The sequence below is a fragment of the Diprion similis genome, chromosome 3 (genome assembly GCF_021155765.1).
Source record: "Diprion similis isolate iyDipSimi1 chromosome 3, iyDipSimi1.1, whole genome shotgun sequence".
In the NCBI taxonomy this organism is placed as follows: Eukaryota; Metazoa; Arthropoda; class Insecta; order Hymenoptera; family Diprionidae; genus Diprion; species Diprion similis.
Window position 1 is genome coordinate 15,540,275 of NC_060107.1, and position 17,391 is coordinate 15,557,665.

General features: G+C 35.6%; 1 protein-coding gene across 1 annotated transcript; it reads right to left on the bottom strand.

The window, feature by feature from the left end:
• Nucleotides 1–1,543: 1,543 nt before the first annotated feature.
• LOC124404493 lies at nt 1,544–17,119 on the bottom strand. The gene is made up of 8 exons (XM_046878654.1): nt 16,534–17,119; nt 14,938–15,436; nt 12,239–12,335; nt 10,897–11,636; nt 8,139–8,321; nt 7,748–7,995; nt 6,344–7,140; nt 1,544–2,363 (listed from the first exon to the last, which is right to left on the bottom strand). The coding sequence occupies exons 1-8, from the start codon at nt 16,578–16,580 to the stop codon at nt 2,299–2,301; spliced, it is 2,676 nt and encodes an 891-aa protein (XP_046734610.1). The 5' UTR covers nt 16,581–17,119; the 3' UTR covers nt 1,544–2,298.
• Nucleotides 17,120–17,391: the final 272 nt, after the last annotated feature.

Sequence of the window (17,391 nt, forward strand, 5' to 3'; positions counted from 1 at the left end):
TGAAGAGCCAAACCGACGATAATCTAGCGTTGCATTGTTAAATTTAAAATGTTATAATAATTTTAACTTGACTCTTGATTGGCTGCAATATGGAATAGATTAAAAACAAATAATTTAACGTCGGTGGAGAACATGCGTGCACTGTAAGTGCGTGTCAGTACGTGAATGAGTGGGCCTGGCTGTTTAAATAAAAAGTTGAGAAAAGCAGGAAAACCTTTCAAAAAAAACCTCCAGCAGTTTTATTTATTTTAATGATATAGTAAACACCGATGAAACAACATCCCAAATGTCAAATAGAAATAATCCTCAACGAATTCCAATTACACAAGCTAAGATATCAACGATTTGAGAAAAGTTTTTATAATTTTAACGTTCGAAATTATTAAAATCTGCTGTTTTTGATGCCAGTTCTGACCTTTTTGGGATCATCTTGCTCTTGCTCCTATTCCCACAAATAGAATAAAAACAATATTTTTATCCACCGTGGAGATAAGTGTTTGTAAAAATTTTGTAAAAGAAAAAAAAACCCAAAAACATTCGAATTCAATGAAAAACACCAGATCTAAATTATTTTAAAAATTCTAGTGATAAAGTCTTTTCCCAAACAGTTCGTATCATGGCTAAATTTGTTCGAGTTCGTTTCGCATTGTTTCTATTACATATTACCGATATTGTTTCACTCGCGTTCACAATCATATAAACAATTAAAACTTCTGATGATTTTTTAAACCGTTATGTTCAGCGGAACGGCCTATTCATTCCCAAACTTGTCACTTTAACCTGCTTGTATGTCACCTAAACAATGCATCATTCGCTAAGATAATGCTTAGTTTTAAACAATACACTTATTTCCTACTCGTACATAATATGTATACATAGGTACTTTAATAAGTTATAATTATATCTATACGTATATGTATTCAATGTTGAAATGTAGGTATATTAGCTGAAGTATAATAATAACATTAATAATAATAACAATAACACCAACAACAGGGTCAACATAAACAGGATATCTACTTAGCTAATTTTAATTAATATTCGCCTCTATACGTAATATAACGCACATCTATTTATATTTTTTGTATTTTTCATGTATTTAATTCCTAACATAATTATATTTCGACACGGCCTATACTTACAAAAAATATCCGGGCAATGATTGATAAACTGGTATAAAATTGCTTAAGATGCATGTGTGATTACCTACCTATTATAGAAAGGATGAAAATTATAGAGTACATCGATATTTATAGTTGTATACCTATACATATAGTTGTATATATATAATACATATAAACATACATATATATATATAGGTGGCCAATGAAGATAGAAAGTTAATTGAATGAGCAGTGAGCAGCATTTAGTGTTTTATTAATTTTTTTTTTCCCAGATTTTCTTTGTTCTTTTTTTTTTTTCTCTCTACGTTTAAACACACAGGAGCGCAACGGCAGCTTTATATAATATTATGTAAAAGATGATCGAACACTTATGGTTTTCACACAAATAATTGTTTGAGAAATTTTTTTTTAAATATATATATATATAATAATAATAGAGGTATACTAAGCGTCGAGAAACGTTAATTTGTGTTACGGAAAGTTTAATAGAGGAAGTATCGCACAAATTTGTGATAATCACAACGTGTACTATACTCCGCAGTCAGGAAAGAACAAGGATAAGAAAAAGAGAAGAAGAAAAAAAAAAGAAAAAAAAAATAATAATAATAATAATAAATAACACTGTCGGAGAGAGATTGTTTAACGCTAGTCACTAGAAAACGTTTTTTCTCAAGACTTTTTTTTCACCCAATTAGGTATTATTTCGTTGGTGAAAAACGTCGCGCAAGCGCGAGTCTTCAATATAATTATTATATCTACGCAAGGAACCATTGATATATATATATATGTGTGTGTGTGTGAAAAGAAAAAGAACTACTACCCCTTAAAATATATTAAAAAACATGGACTATAAGAATAATGTGCCATTGCTTTGTACACAATGCTATATTGATACAATAATGTTTATTAATAATAATAATAATAATAATAATAATAATAATAATAATTACTATCATAAATAATAATAACTTGTAAAAATAGTACGGGGTAAAGCAAACTGGGAATCTGTGAGCTTAAAAAAATTCTTATCTTGGATAAAGATGAAGTCTACAAAATTTACCGAAAATTGGCGTAATTGGAAACAGTAGCCGTATTTTGATTGATTGTAGTAGGGCCGGATTATTGTGTCAATAGGGTTTTGGCGGGTAGTAAAATCGTGGCCCTTGACAGAGGATCACTTGTCGGAACTCGGACACTCTGCGGGTTGTTTCAGTATCGTGTAGTCAAGTCGATACTGGGCTGAAATACACAATCGGTATACGTTCGGGTGAGATTTCAATAATGAGGGGGGGAATACAAGAAGAGTGCTGGACACGTCGGTTGAGGCGTGGGAGATATTTTAGATGCATGTTGGCTTTTTTTCGTTTTCAAGTGTATACTGCCACCGTTGCACACATGTGGTTATCAACTCGATTATGCGTTTAAACAACATCACCCAAGCAATTGAGATCCAATATGGCGTCGCGATGAGCAATCCATGTTATTGTTTTACTCTCAGTTTTCGACGAATTGTGCGAACGTAAAGCGACAGAAAACTCCGTGCAAGCTGCTACAATTCACTTTTGTTACATTGAGTTAGTAAAGACTGAAATATACGGCAATGAAGAACTTTTAAAATTAAATGTGGTGAGGTTAACGGCACACTTTTCCTACCGCCAAATGGCATCGCTCGGTACTTTGGATCCCAATTGCATGTTCACATCAATTTTTATCCCGTTTAACAATGCGTTGCTGTAATTCAGATTCGACAAATTTTGACGATGAATCAGTGTTTGGCGATTTCAATCGATAGGCGACAGAATATCTATACTAAAGTTGATATATTATTACTGCCCGCTTCTGCCATCATCACGTCGCATTTCTATATGAATTATATTTTCAGTTTCTAGCATGTTTTTTCTATATTTTTTCGAGAGTTGAATCTGCAGAATATATCTATGCTTTTACAAGGAAACTTTTAAAATTGAGTGAAATTGAAGTTTTCAGGTTAAAATGGTCAAGGTGAAATCGGGTTTGCGTTCACAAACACGATATGACTTCTTTCAAAGATCTATTTCTTTGAAATATGTCGAATTTCGGATATTCACAAGTAATTACATCCAATCGTATCTAGGATCAGAGTCTCCTTGAAACTGAATCAAAAAATCAATCACTCGTTTTCAGTCCATTCCAAATTTTGGCTCGCACGAGCCTGTCTGCTGGGTTCACTTCAGACTTGCTTAAATTATGAATAATTTTTCTACTTGTAGTGTAAAAAAAAAATTGTTTGTTGTTTGAAGACGTATTAATCTAAATAGACTTTTGCCATTTTGCGAAAAATTGTGACTATGCAGGTATTGATAAAGAACTTTGCTGTGCTTAGACCGTGCAGCTAATGCGACTACAAAATTCTCATCTCATCATAGGCTAAGAATAAATGGGCCCCATAATCTGCATTAAAAGTTAGGAAAAAAGAAAAACCTGTCAAAATATCCTTAGTAGTGTTATTCTGTGCCAATGATCGTGAACACGAATGACATGACGTCCCTACTATGTGACAGAAACGATTTTGAGAAATTTCGAATAAGAAAACCTAGTAAACCTACAATTTGAGAAAAGGTTTAACAATTGGATTGCTCAAAATGATTGTGAAAATCTCGACGTTTCAAGATCTACAGAATCACTTGCGATAACTTTCGGATCAATTTTTTTATCCGACGATATCTCAAGGACGAGTGACTGGATTTCAATGATTTTGGTCTCAATCGTCGCGTCTTTTCCAAACTCAGCACTGATTAGATTTTAGCTTTGATCAGTTCAGTACTTTTTGAATTATTTGACCAATAAATTTCCAGAAAATACAAAATAAAAATGATATCTCGAGAATGGATCATCGGATTTGAATGAAAATTAGTACCATGAGATTTTTTGGGGTCGCCGATCGCGAATCTGGGGTCTGATTTGCAAAATCCAAAATTGCGAATCCAATATGGTGGAATAAAATCTAAAATTATTAGGATATTGGTAGAAATTAGTAAGCGGAGATTTTTTGGATAACTGACAACGAATCCAAGGTCAGAATTAACATTGTAGTAGTTCAAAATAAAAAAAAAATCGTTATATTTTCATGTAAATGGTATCCAAGGGCTTTTGAATCGTCAATCACGAATCTGAATTTGTAGTTTGAAATTCGAATTGGATATTAATATTTTTCTGTTCTATGAACTTTTTTAATTATTCAAATGACAAAATTTCAAAAATTCAAATAAAAATAATATCTTGAGAATGGATGAACGGATTTGAATGAAAATTGATACCGTGAAGTTTTTTCTTTGATTGTGATTATATAATTCCATGTCCTGTGTATGTATGTCCTCTACACATTCAGAAAAGTGAAGATACGTGATATAATTTATTATTTATTCAAAAACACGATATATTCACTGTATTTGTTCTTTAGAAATAAGTAGCCATTTCGTATTAGTATCTGCGGTTATTAGGATTAAGACTAACTATTATTATCATTATTTATAATAAAAATAAACTATCAAATTTTGCGTTTCGGTCATACCAACAAAAAAAAAAAAAAAGAAAAAGAAAAAGAAAACCGAATAAGCAATGCGATTATCACATGATGTTACAGTGAATTGCAATCAATATTCGATAGAAAAATTAATTTTTAGTAAAATATGAAAACAATGATACAGCATAATCATCAAGCTTTGCTTGCGGTAAGCTTGTTAAGCAGCATCACAATCCGTTCGGGATTTTGTCTCAATGTGCTGTAAAATTATAAATGTTCAAAACGCTCGGTATGAATTTAAATATAGATAAATAATTGTGAAATTATAAATATGTTGTTGTTGTTGGTGTTGTTATTGTTATCGCAGCTCGAGGAGAGTTTAAAACGGGAAGTTCAAACGCATCAAAACCTACAGGGTACTTCCCGTTGACCTAGAATGATGAAATTTGGAGAGAAGCTCGGTCTCAGAGCACAAGTAAAGGAAACAGTCCGAAAATAGTTAATTTGTACTATTATCAGATGAAAAAAAAAAAACCAAGTTTGTACGGAACTTTCAGGGCTCGAATTTTACTCGGAATTTTCCGGATATTTTTTTCTATTTTTCCAACTTCTAATTCAAATGGTCCAACTGATTTAACCGTAATAAAATGCATTTTGATGCACATGCAAGTAATTTTAATTTTACAAAATTTGTATTAATAAATTACCTGACAAACGAGTTTATAAAACCATTGTTACATTCCATATTAGCTTCATATCTGAGGAGAAATGAAAACATACTGTAGATGATGGAAATTAGTTTATTTCTAATTGAAGACAGCGACAAAAAATTGAATATTTCAAGAGTTCCGTCATTGTCTTTTGGACTTACAACGTTCCACTGATACTTAAATTTAGTCAGCTCGCAATATGAAAAATGTTCCTTACGCTATGAACTGTAGGTACATCATATTTTTGAGCATAAAATTTTGCAAAAAATCTTCTGAATTTATGTAACAAGCAGCCAAATATTTCTGCACCAATTCAACCGCTAAGAATTTTCCATTTCTTTTTCCAATGGTCAATTCCATATCAAGTTAAAAATAACGGATCTTGTACTTTTTTTTTTAACCGATTGAAACTTTTTTAACGCCAAGTATACATGAATATGGAACGTGCGTATTTTGTTATGCATCATCGAAGAATGAACGTACGCTTCTTTTGGAACGAAGAGAAACGAATTTCCACCTAAATAATGAATAAACAATCTGACGAGCGACTTGAGACGATATTTTGTGTGCTTAATATACATGATTCGATATAGTATTACCTGAATCGTACGAATGAAGGATTTATGTGCTAATATTGTTATCATTCTTTAATTGTTTAATCTTTAATTTTGAGAAGCGTGCAAATCACTTGCTGCTATAGGCTGACAAATTAATGTAATTTTCAATTGGAAATTATCTAGACTAGAGGAAAGCTGCCCTATTATTTTTATGTAGAGGCGGTAGCAGCAGCAGAAGATAGGTAGAAGAGTCTCGCGTCTTCCCACGCTCAGTGGCAGATATCCAGCACTCTCTCATAGTTTATTTGCTCGTTTATCCAACTCTCGACAAATATGAAGATAGAAAGAAAAAAAGAGAGAGGAAAATAGAGAGGGGAGAATAAACCGTTAAGTTAGGCCGCAATAAAAAAAATTCCGGATTCTAGGTGTTCCGCGACTGCTGTGACCTACCTCCCTTGGTGAGGTCCTCCATAGTTTGGTCCTTGCAATCGGCCGCGTGATGATTGCTGCTTCCGCAATTGTAGCAGGATACCTTAGGCGGCGGTACGACGGTGGAATAAGTCACGACCGGTGTTGGCGGCAAGTATGGCGTCTGAGAAAGAGGCGGTGCAGCCGGCGGTGGTGTCCCACCTGAGCCAGGATGGTGGCCCAGGTGGTTACCCTGGTACTGATATAGGATCTCCCCGTTGGGCTGGTACATCGGATACGTGGGCCTGGCATAGGCGGGCTGAGAAATGTGGTTTGAGTAGATCCCAGCGGCTGGTCTCAGGGATGGAAAATGTCCACCGTGCTGGAGATAAGTTATTTGTGAATGGGAAGCTTGCGGCGGGAATGGAAGACAGTGAGGGATACTTGGTGGTCCGCCGTTCATCGCGTGGTGTTGGTTTTTATGACGTACGTAATGGCCAGGGTTCTTTCTACTGTTTCTTTGCTGCTTTTCCGATACTTGAGGCATATTTATCCCCTGTTGGAGAGCTGCCTGGTGGTGGTTCGATGACACTGGCGTCGTGCTCGTCGGGTGGGAGGAAGGTGGCCCTGGATTCGTGTGATCCAGTGACGGGTTGTTTGGCACCGACGATTCTCCGGCTCCTCCACCGGCCCAAGGTACGGCTGGTGGTGTTTCCGGTGGAGATCGGCTGCCTGTACTCTCTGAACTACTGCTCTGCGAAAAATGCCGACTACTGTCGGGGTCCAACCGTAAGCCTTCCAGGTGTGCCAAGCAGCATACTGCTTGCTGTGCGTTGTACCTAGAAATAGCCGAATACGCGTTAACGACAATAGCACGAATTTCAAGTAAGGTGAGAGTCGGATGGGCAGAGGGTAGTGATCTAGTAAAAGTTCACAAATTATGTTTCAGTCTTACAGTTATTAACCAACTGTACCTGATACTGAAATCAGATCCATCACTGATTGGAAATAGTCTGGAGTTAGTAAGAAAACTAGTTACTCCGTCTATTTGAAGTCAAGTAATTCAAGTGAAGTCAACTGCATTGAACTGAATTCATTTGAAATTCAAAAAAGGTACTTGGAGTCAGTTAAAGTTTTTTAAATTCAATCGCAGTCATAAAGAAGTCATGAGATTTCAAAGTCTAGTACGTAAAGAATTTATTTACTTTCGATTATTTAGGGAATTCATGCTTTTTTCAACACATTTTTCATACTTTCTGCTAATTCTTGCACTTCTCTAGTTTTAACTATCATTTAATTTGATTCTGACTCAAAGGATTTTGTGCACAAACACATCGTCAGTGGATCCCATTAACATTCAGACTAGACTTTTGTCAGTTTTGCAATAAGCATGTCTGATCAAATCCTTCTCTGGCACTCTATAAAGCAGATAAAGAGTGTGATTACCTTGGATATCGATTCTGCATCCCGTTGACTGGCATTGTTAGGCATGCGTAGCACGGAGTATTTTGAGCAGCATAGATAGGAGGTGGAGGTGGAAATATCTGCATCGGTGATGGATCCATGGGCGAGATGGTTGGATATCGTCTGACACTTGAGCTAGCGAGATTGTGGTGGTGATGCAAAATCTGCTGTTGTTGCTGATGTAACGGGATGCATTTTGTGCCAGTGTTACCCTCGCTTCCTCTAACCACCTGTGCAAAAACCTAAGTTTTATCAGAAAATATCGAATCCTTGTATCACGTGGAAATAGATGATCATCTCAGTTGTTAGGACTTGATAATCATCTCAAAAGAAAATTCTAATCGCACGGATTTCCGAGAGGTCCAAAGTTTACCTCGTTCTCAACGTGGTCTAAAACGGGATGTGGAATAGTGTTGGTTGAACTCTCAAATTTCTTGTCGGATGGAAGCAGATTTAAACCGTTGGAAGTTTGACCTTTCACGATACTACGTAGCTGGCCAACGGCATTCGATGGCAACCCCAAGTCCCTTAACTCGTCATCCCCCATTCTTCTTATCTAGGGTCACCAAAACAAGTTGAAGGATAATAGAAAAGTTTAAGTTTGCAAATGCAGTCTAATTAACAATCGACTGATTTAGCCAGAATTCAAAGCTGTAATTTTCGTAATTTTCGGTGGCATCTGCGCAAACTATGTAGTATTTAATTATTCAACTGTTTTTTAATCGAGTATTTCAACGATACGAGAAACGTGAAACGAAAGTTCCACATTTTACACAACGTTTTCCTTATCTTAGTATTTGTAGGCATGCATAACTAGAAAAACGATCAATTAATTACCCTATAACGATGCCCATATTAAAGATCCCAATATGTCTATGGCCACCAAATATAAGATAAGATTTATATGCTTATTTTTTTCCTTATACCGCAACAGAATACACATTCACATTTGCCTTGAAGAATAATTGGTCGAATTCCGTCTGAATAAAAATTTCAGCAAAAACACCGTTCAAAAAATCGTCAGCAGTCTTATGTGCACCAATAATGGTGAAGAATGAAATAGCATCCTTACTATGTATCGGAAATGAATCTGAGCGACTTTCAATAATACAAGCTGAGGTATTGAAACTTTAGGAAAGTTTTATGAACACTTATATTGGGTTTTTAACCGAATTCTAACGTTGTTGGACTGCTTTTGCTTACTAACTAGATTTCCATAGATTGTCGTGAAAATGCATATCTAGAGCTTACATAAGGGCTGGAAAATTTTTTATTGGATCGCCCTCTAAATCTGTTCCAAACCAGTGACAAAAATCTGTGTAAAATTTCAAGCCTCTACGTCAACTGGAATACGTACCCCTAAACTTCGAAAGTTTTACGTATAAAATACCTGTAGTTTTTATATCCAGTTACTTTGTTTTGTATGACTTTGCAATAAATTAGACGACTAATTTGAGACTTGTCAGAGCTGTTGCTTATAATAATAAAAACAATCCCTGAAAATTTCGAAATTTTAGAATTATTGTTCCTTTATATATAAGCCTAATAAAAGTGATGCTATTGAGCTTATATATAAAAAGCAATACATTATAAAGCTATGATTAAATTTTGAAATTTTCAGAGTTTGTTCCGATCGTTATAAGCAACAACTCTGCCGAGTTTTAAATCGGTCTGTTAATTTATATCAAAGTCATACAAAACAAAGTAACTAGATATAAAACCTACATGAATTTTACAAACTTTCGGAGCTTAGAGGCACATGTTCCAATTGACATAGAGGCTTGAAACTTGACACAGATTTTTTTTTTAATCATTCGGAACAGATCTGGGGGTCCTATGTTTCTATGGGGATGTTTCGGGTAATTTTTACTGCACATATTGCTTCAAGAGTATTCGCTTAATTCGAAGTTGAAAAATTGGTTTTACTATTTTTCTATCTTTCTTTTAATGTAGTTTTGGAAATTTCAAATTGTTTATTGAAGAAAAACAATTGGTTGTTTGAACAGTTTAAAAGACGTCACTGCCTTTCAAGTAAAACCTCCGTTAATTTATACCCCGAGGTATGCTTATGTAAGCTCTAGATATGCATTTTTGGTTAACAGCACTCTAATTTCCATTTCTCCATTGAAGAACTAATAACACCTATTTGCACCAGGACCCACCAGGTAATGTCATCTACAGGGAAAGTCATTGAGGTTGAAGGAGGAGACGAGTCCATAGACTTGGAGTAGGGATGTCTGGTTACATGCCCAAGATTTGTTTGTTAGAAATAATAATTTTTTTTGTAATTTTTCTGGCCTAGTTTTTCATCGCAGAATACTGGGTATAAGATGAACATTGTTCTAGCGCCGAAACTATTCGTAGCAGAAGGTTGTGTCCATGAAAACTTTTGTTCAGAATGCCAAGATGTACGACATATAAGAAATCCAGATGATTTCAATGAAACCCAATTCCCATCAAATTATTGCTGGGTTCTTCATTATTCTCCACTCTGGAGATATTTATTTGTAAAAAAAATATAAAAGGTCATTCCTGGAAATCGTTATGGTGAACAAAATGAGGCCGAAAACATTGGAATTGTATCAAAAGCACCAGGGTTTAATTATTTTGAACGATCTCACTATAAAACCTTCTTTCAAGTTATTGATACCTTTGCTTGTAATTGCTCAGAATCATTTTTATTAGATAGTAAGGATATTGTTCCATTCGTTCTCACCATTCTTCTCACAAGTAAAACTGTCGAAGCAATTTCACATGACATTGTCTGTTTTCTTAGCTTTTGATTCAGATAGTGCTGTTCATCCACCTTCGACTATTGCATGAATTTTTACACTTTAAAAAAATATGTATTGATTCATGAGCGCAATCTTAAGACATATACGAATGCAATGAACACATTTTTTACTTGCCTGCGAATCGAAGAAATGTTCTATACGTATAGAGTTTCATTGAAAATTAATGAATTACTAACCATTTCTCATGTAAGGACAATTTTGTGTAAGGTCGTGTGAATAATAGGTGAACGTTGAGCACTAACCTCGACAAAGGTTTAGCTCTTTAACGTGAAACAAAATGGAAGTAAAACGGTACATGAAATTGTGACGAAAATTATGCTTTTATAGATCTCTTACCTCGTCAATAGAAAAATTCTGTAGACTATTCTTAAAACTGGGCATTTCCTTGCCGAGAGTTTCTCTCAATGAATCAGCAGCAGAAGCAGTTGACCTTATCCGAGAAGAGGACACAGCTGTCTGTTTAGGTGTTGTAACCGAGGTCTGAGCTGTCGACAATCCCTCGGTGTTACCATGCCTTGAAGTTCCGATAGAAGAAGCTACACTGACGGCTGTGGGGGGAGGAACGGACCACTGAGGAAGCGGCAACGAGGACTGACTTTTGCCGCTGCTCACGGTTACGGTGCTGCTGAGAGGCTGCAGAGATGGCAGCGAACTTGACATGCTGGTTTGACTGCTGCTGGTGCTTGCGGATGTCGTTACGGCGCTAGAAGCGCATTGCATTATCTGGGCTGAGGAAGTACGAGGGGGAGGATTGCGACTGCGACTGTTCATCGGGGAGTTACTCCGACTAGGAGATCTTGACTGGGAAGGTGATGACTGGCGGCTGACTAAGGGGGAAGAAGGATAAGCTAGTGTGTCTCCGGTTTGATGGTACATCATTGGGTTGCTCAGCATGACCTGACCTGCCCATGGCGGCATGTGATTCATCGAGGGGAAACCAAGCTGCAAGTACTGTGCTGCCGCATTTGAACCTAACGACATCTGCTCCGGAGCTGGGAAACACGGACCGGGTGGTGGCATTGTTAGACCAGGAGGCAATCCAGTTAAGAATGTGTTGCTGCGTGCTGACATGTCACCTGAAATCCATTAGAGTTCATTAAGTCTGTTGGACTTGACAGTTTTCAAATATTATTGGAAAGATAGATTCCATGTTTTAAGATTTCTTTTAATAAAGCCTTAGACTTGAAAAGGAAAAACTGATTGATTGTACTTTTGACTTTGGAAAAGCGTACGGAGTACAATTTTTTATCAGAATTCATATTCAAGCATAAAGCTTGTCAGAAGTAGTCGGACAGATGAAAACTCGGAGATTTTCTAACTTTCAATAGAAAAAGAAGATCTAAAAGAATTTGTGCTTTTTCCAGAAACTCTCTAGAATTTCTTGAATTTCCTCACATACTTTTAGAATAATTTAAATATTTCCATAAATAATAGATTTTCACAAGAGCATTTTACAATAGTATGTACATTATGCAACAAAAGAATGAAGTCGAAGATTATTCCCTTGGACTGCTTTACTGCCCGAGCTAAGCTACTTTTCTCCCGCAGATAAAAGGAGTCGTGCGTTACTTTTCTCCGCTTGTCAGGTCAAAACAGTAAACATTATCATTGAATCGGGAATAAAAGAATTTGTCCTTGTGATGTACTTAGGAAATGAGGATTCCAGGCTGATATTTACCATGAAATGGCTGCATTGGTGGAGGAGGTACCAAGCAGTTTGTCTGAACTTCATTATCCACCACCCTGTCATTGGGAGTGACACACGGAGCAGATCCCTGTATAAAGTAAAAATATTTGTACAATTCATAAGAAATTCAATAAAAAATATACAATAATTCACATCATTATAGTTATTGTAATTCTGTGATTTAAAATTTTTTTATAAGTTACACGATTGTCCTAGACCAATTATTCACTAACTTGCAATCGCAAGATGAGAATTTAGTATAGGATTCTATTACACGTTACGGACAGTAAATGAATTTTGTACGAAATGTTGGTGAACTAATTTTACAAACAGAATGGTGCAAAGCCTCAATCAGGGTGACCACAAATTTTTTGGAAAGAAATTCCATGATATTTCCAGTTTTTCCGGCCATTTTCCAAGCTCTAATAAGTTACTAAAACTTAAATCATTCAGCTTACTAACTCTGTATTCCGTTAAAATTCAATTCGAATTAATGAAAAATATAACGTACAAAAAAGTCGGTTTTAGCCAATTTTTTTTCTTCACGAAAACGAGTAAACTTATTACATCAAAAAATCATTTTTAATTCCTATGATAGAAAAGTGACGTTATCAGTTTTTTCCATGACCAAATTAAAAATTTCCTGACATTTCCAGGTTTTCCAGATTTTCCAGGTATTTGGCCACCCTGCAGTCAATGCATTAAGATTCTCAGTATATGGGATTTTAGCGTGGCTAGAGCAATATAGCGACGTACTCAATGCTACATTAAGCTTATACGAAGGGACAGATGACTCCGTACAATTCCCATCAATTAAATTCGGTTATCAAATAGCAAAGCATGCATTGAAAAATAACTTTTATATTTAAATACGAGTCGGTTAACACGTAGTACATTTTCTACTACCAGATAGCTTTTGCGGGTATTTTGGATCTCAGTACAGTCAGCAGCAATGTTTTTCAGTTGCAATGGAAGTCATTTCCGTTTGGCGGGAAGAGCCAAATGTGAGATGAAAAAAAAAAAAATAGTATGACTGTGCACGATCAGTAACAGGACACTAAAGCGTAAGAACAAAGAGTCTGGAACTAGAAATTCAGGTTTATTCGAGACTCGCATGGTAAGTTCAGGCTATTCAATTATTTTATCGGGTGAAGCACTTGAGTTTCACTGCTAACGATTGTAACAGCCAGCTCTGTCTGTTTAAGAAACTATTGAAGACAAAAACTCATAAAACATTTTATAAAACTGTATTTATCATGACTAAAATCTAGTACTGAAATCTAAAATTAAGTACTATTTTTACCTTTACGAAAATGACAAATTTATGAGAAGATTTCAAATTTTAGTTGTATTCAAGGAGTCTGCAGCGCTGAAAATCAATCTTCTTGTTAATTTGATTACGGGATTTCAATCAAATTGAATGAATATAATCGTAAGCTACAACGACTTCCTTGTGAATGCAAGATAAAACAAACCGGAAAAACTGTTTTTATCGCGATACTTTTCATCGCCATGAAAAAGAAAGAGTCTGTCGGTCTGTCCGACCAACTTCCGCGATATTCTGGAAAACGGTCCAGTGAAAAATCTGAAACTAATAAGACTTAGCAGCCAGATGAAAAAGTTTTGACAAAAAAAAAAGGAAGAAGAAATTTTTTGGAAAAGAAAGAATTTATAAATTGTTTTAAAATTAATTATATAAACTGTCAAAAGCATAATCGTTTATTCAGAAAAAGTAATAAAGAGGGAAAAGTATATGTTTGTCGGTAAAACATTGAAAATCGATTTATTTCCAGCAGAACCGGAAGTTCAAATTAAACCGGACATAGCAATTTTTCATGCCTGTCGTTTGATTGTAAAATCCCGTAAGTTTCAAATTTTATCATCGAGCCATTTGCGAGATTATTGGGGGAGTTTGTCGGATAGACCGACATTTTTCTAAAAACCTGTTTTTCGTATTATAGAGATTTGAAAACGTAAAGATTCGTTGGAATTAAAAAAATTGATTTTTGACCAGAACCAATACTTTTCTTATATCACCAAAGGTGATGACAATTAAAAAGTGAAAGTTATCAGATTCAGAATGAAAAATCCATGTCTAAATAACTCTTGTGCATAATTTCAAGATTTATATTTTTGCATTTGAATTTTAATATATCGTCATAGATTGCAAATATATTTATTCGATAATTGTTGGTTGCGCGATCATCTTATAATAAAATTAATAAAGAAAGCTGTAGGGATGAATGCAATTTAATCAAGTCACCAGTGGTTATTCCCCTTTCTGGCTGTCACTCGAAACGGGAAATCACAAAGCCACACCCATCAACTTCTATTGCTCTTCGTCAAGTGATAAGCGTGCTTAAATAATCATTGCAAGTATAAAGCGCAGAAAATTCGAGACGAGATACATACTAGAAAAAAAATCTCCATAAAACGTAATGTAGGATAATAGGATTATGAAGACACAAAACAAAAAGCATTCTTTTGTGATAAAGCAAGCGCAATATGAAATAATTAGAGGACTATTGGTTTTTGCTGCGTTTGAAATATTAAGAAAAATATATTCATTGGTAGACTGAAGAATTAATGAAAGACAAGCTGGATATTGGACTTGGGAGTTGTAACGAGTATCCAAGTAAACTTTTTTCATCTCGCAAAAGCGGATTATACAATAAGGCCGTAAATATTACTTGTGCGGATCTGAAGGAAGGGTTTGCAGCTGCCTTTGGAGGATTGAGTCTGGCTTCTTCCTCCTGCAGTTTGGCATAAATATTGCCAAAAACGGATTTCTGCTCATACGTGAAGGCCGGATGATTCAGAGCCATCGTATAAAGTAGTAGAAGTTCGTCGAGGGTCTGATCATCCTGTACGAAAGTTGCCCCATTCAGGAGATTAACTATTTCTTGAAAATCTACGTTCGAGAGATTATTGTACAGAATAACAGCGCAGGCGTAATTGCATGAATGCAAAAGCGCCATATACAACGAGAGTTTCCTGCGTGTTCTCTTGTCGGTAACACCGAGAGAAGTGAGTTCCGCTAGGTCCGACGCGTTGTTGGCTTTATGTTCCGTGTCACGGAGATCATTGTAGTCCCGTTTACCAAGATCCTCGACACACGTGCCAAGGTACCTCACTTCAAACGGTAGACACATATTCAGCAACGTGCACATCACATCGATACGTTTATAACTGTGGAGAAACAAATCAATGAAGAAACATATTAGGCATGAGTTTCATCTTATTATTATATGGGTAATGGAATATTGAAATACAAGTCAAGGTCTGGTAATTTTTAAATTACTTTCATGGAATTCATTTTTTAACACGTGAGTACATCTCGCTTTGTTACGTTTCGCTGAATATCAGAAAAACTTGAAGTTGAAAAGTAACGACTATCACGAAAAATGCATTGTTACAGTATTGTAATTTCCTCCATTACGTGGAAAACTTGGCTAAATATATAGAATAATGAAAATCAATCAAAATTTGAAAGAAACGTGATTGTTCTGATGATGAAGCAGACATGAAAGCAACTTTTTACAGATTTTGATCATCATATGAAGCAATGCGCCATTCTATAATATTTAAACTATTCTATGATGAAAGAAAATGTTTTATCGCTCTGTTCATAAGTAATCCTAAAACCTGTAATCATAATAATTTGCTGCAGCATAGCCTTGCTTTATAAGGATGCTATAATCAATTGTTAAGGGCCAAGTGAAATATTGCTTATTTGGACAATTATCAGATTCTACGCGTTACCGATGTGAAAATACTACAGATTATACAATTCTAAATGGAATGTCGGACAAATACCTAAAAATTTTTTTCATGCGAGCATAATTCAAAAAAATGTATTCCTGCAAATAGTGATAATTCGTTAATGAGAATAAATTTTCTGCCATCAATCTTGCATGAAACAAAACTTTTTTGGGTCAATAATACATATGTTCTGATAATAGCCAAAATTCGTGACATTCAACGTAATCAGTAAAAACTGACCATAATATCCTCCTCATAACAGTTTCAGCTGGATTTGTGCTGAAGTTAGCCTTGAAAGTTTTTTTTATTCAAGTTGTTGTTTCAATGAATAATAAAAATAAAAAAAATAAAAGATACGAGTTTGAAAGGGAAGTTTTCTACATAGAAAAAACAGAACGGACCAGGTATAAAGTTGATAGAAAAAAAAAAAACATACATAGCATTATAATGAAGAATATATGAGTGAAAAGGGAGATGGGGGAGGGAGGGAAAATTGGGGGTGGTAAATACGGTGGTATTATTACCTGGACAGATTTCCAAACCATGATACCACGTTCTCTTTACACACCATTGCCAGACAACATTGATACCACTTGGGTTGAATAAAGACCGCCGCTGATTGCTTGAGCCGTCTTCAAATTAACACAACAAGATGTTGGGTTATTATTTTGTGGTGTAATTACGCGCGGCGGTTGGCATAGAAGAACTTGTCCTAGGTGTACGGCCGTTTGGTCTTTGTCGTTTTGAATGCAGATGAATGGGAGAAACTAGAACGACCTTAGACGGCGACGACGACGGCGACGACAGGCAATCGGAATCATGTAGATCACATAAAGCTGGCTCGCAGCATCCGACGACGTTTCAGAGATAAGTATATATCACCTTGTTACAATCGTTCGACCGTTGCTTGAATATATTCAACTTGCGATTACTTTATCACTCGACGCACATTATTCACTTGGAACTATTCACACTTGGATTAGGTTTGGTAAAAATTATTTTTACAAACTTTCCAGCAAAAATCGGAGCCCCACAGGTTCTTCGAGGTCTGTTCTCTCACATGCTCCGGTTAAAAAAATCGTCAACTGTTTTCCCCACCCGAAACGGCTTTCACGGTGTTCCTCAATTTATACACTCTCACCAACCACGTCACTTCATATTTCCCTAGCTTTCGACTGATACCAACAGCGCTGAAAATTTATACAAGTGAGATAGTGATTAATATGAGTTTAGCCAACGAACCATTAAACTAATCTAATTTAATTAATGGAATCATTTCCAGTTCGTCTGTAGATGATTTTAGTGCAGTTAGAATTGTTCGATAGTTAACTCCTTCTTCTGATTGATTAAAATTATATAATTGCAAAATTGGGGTTATGACG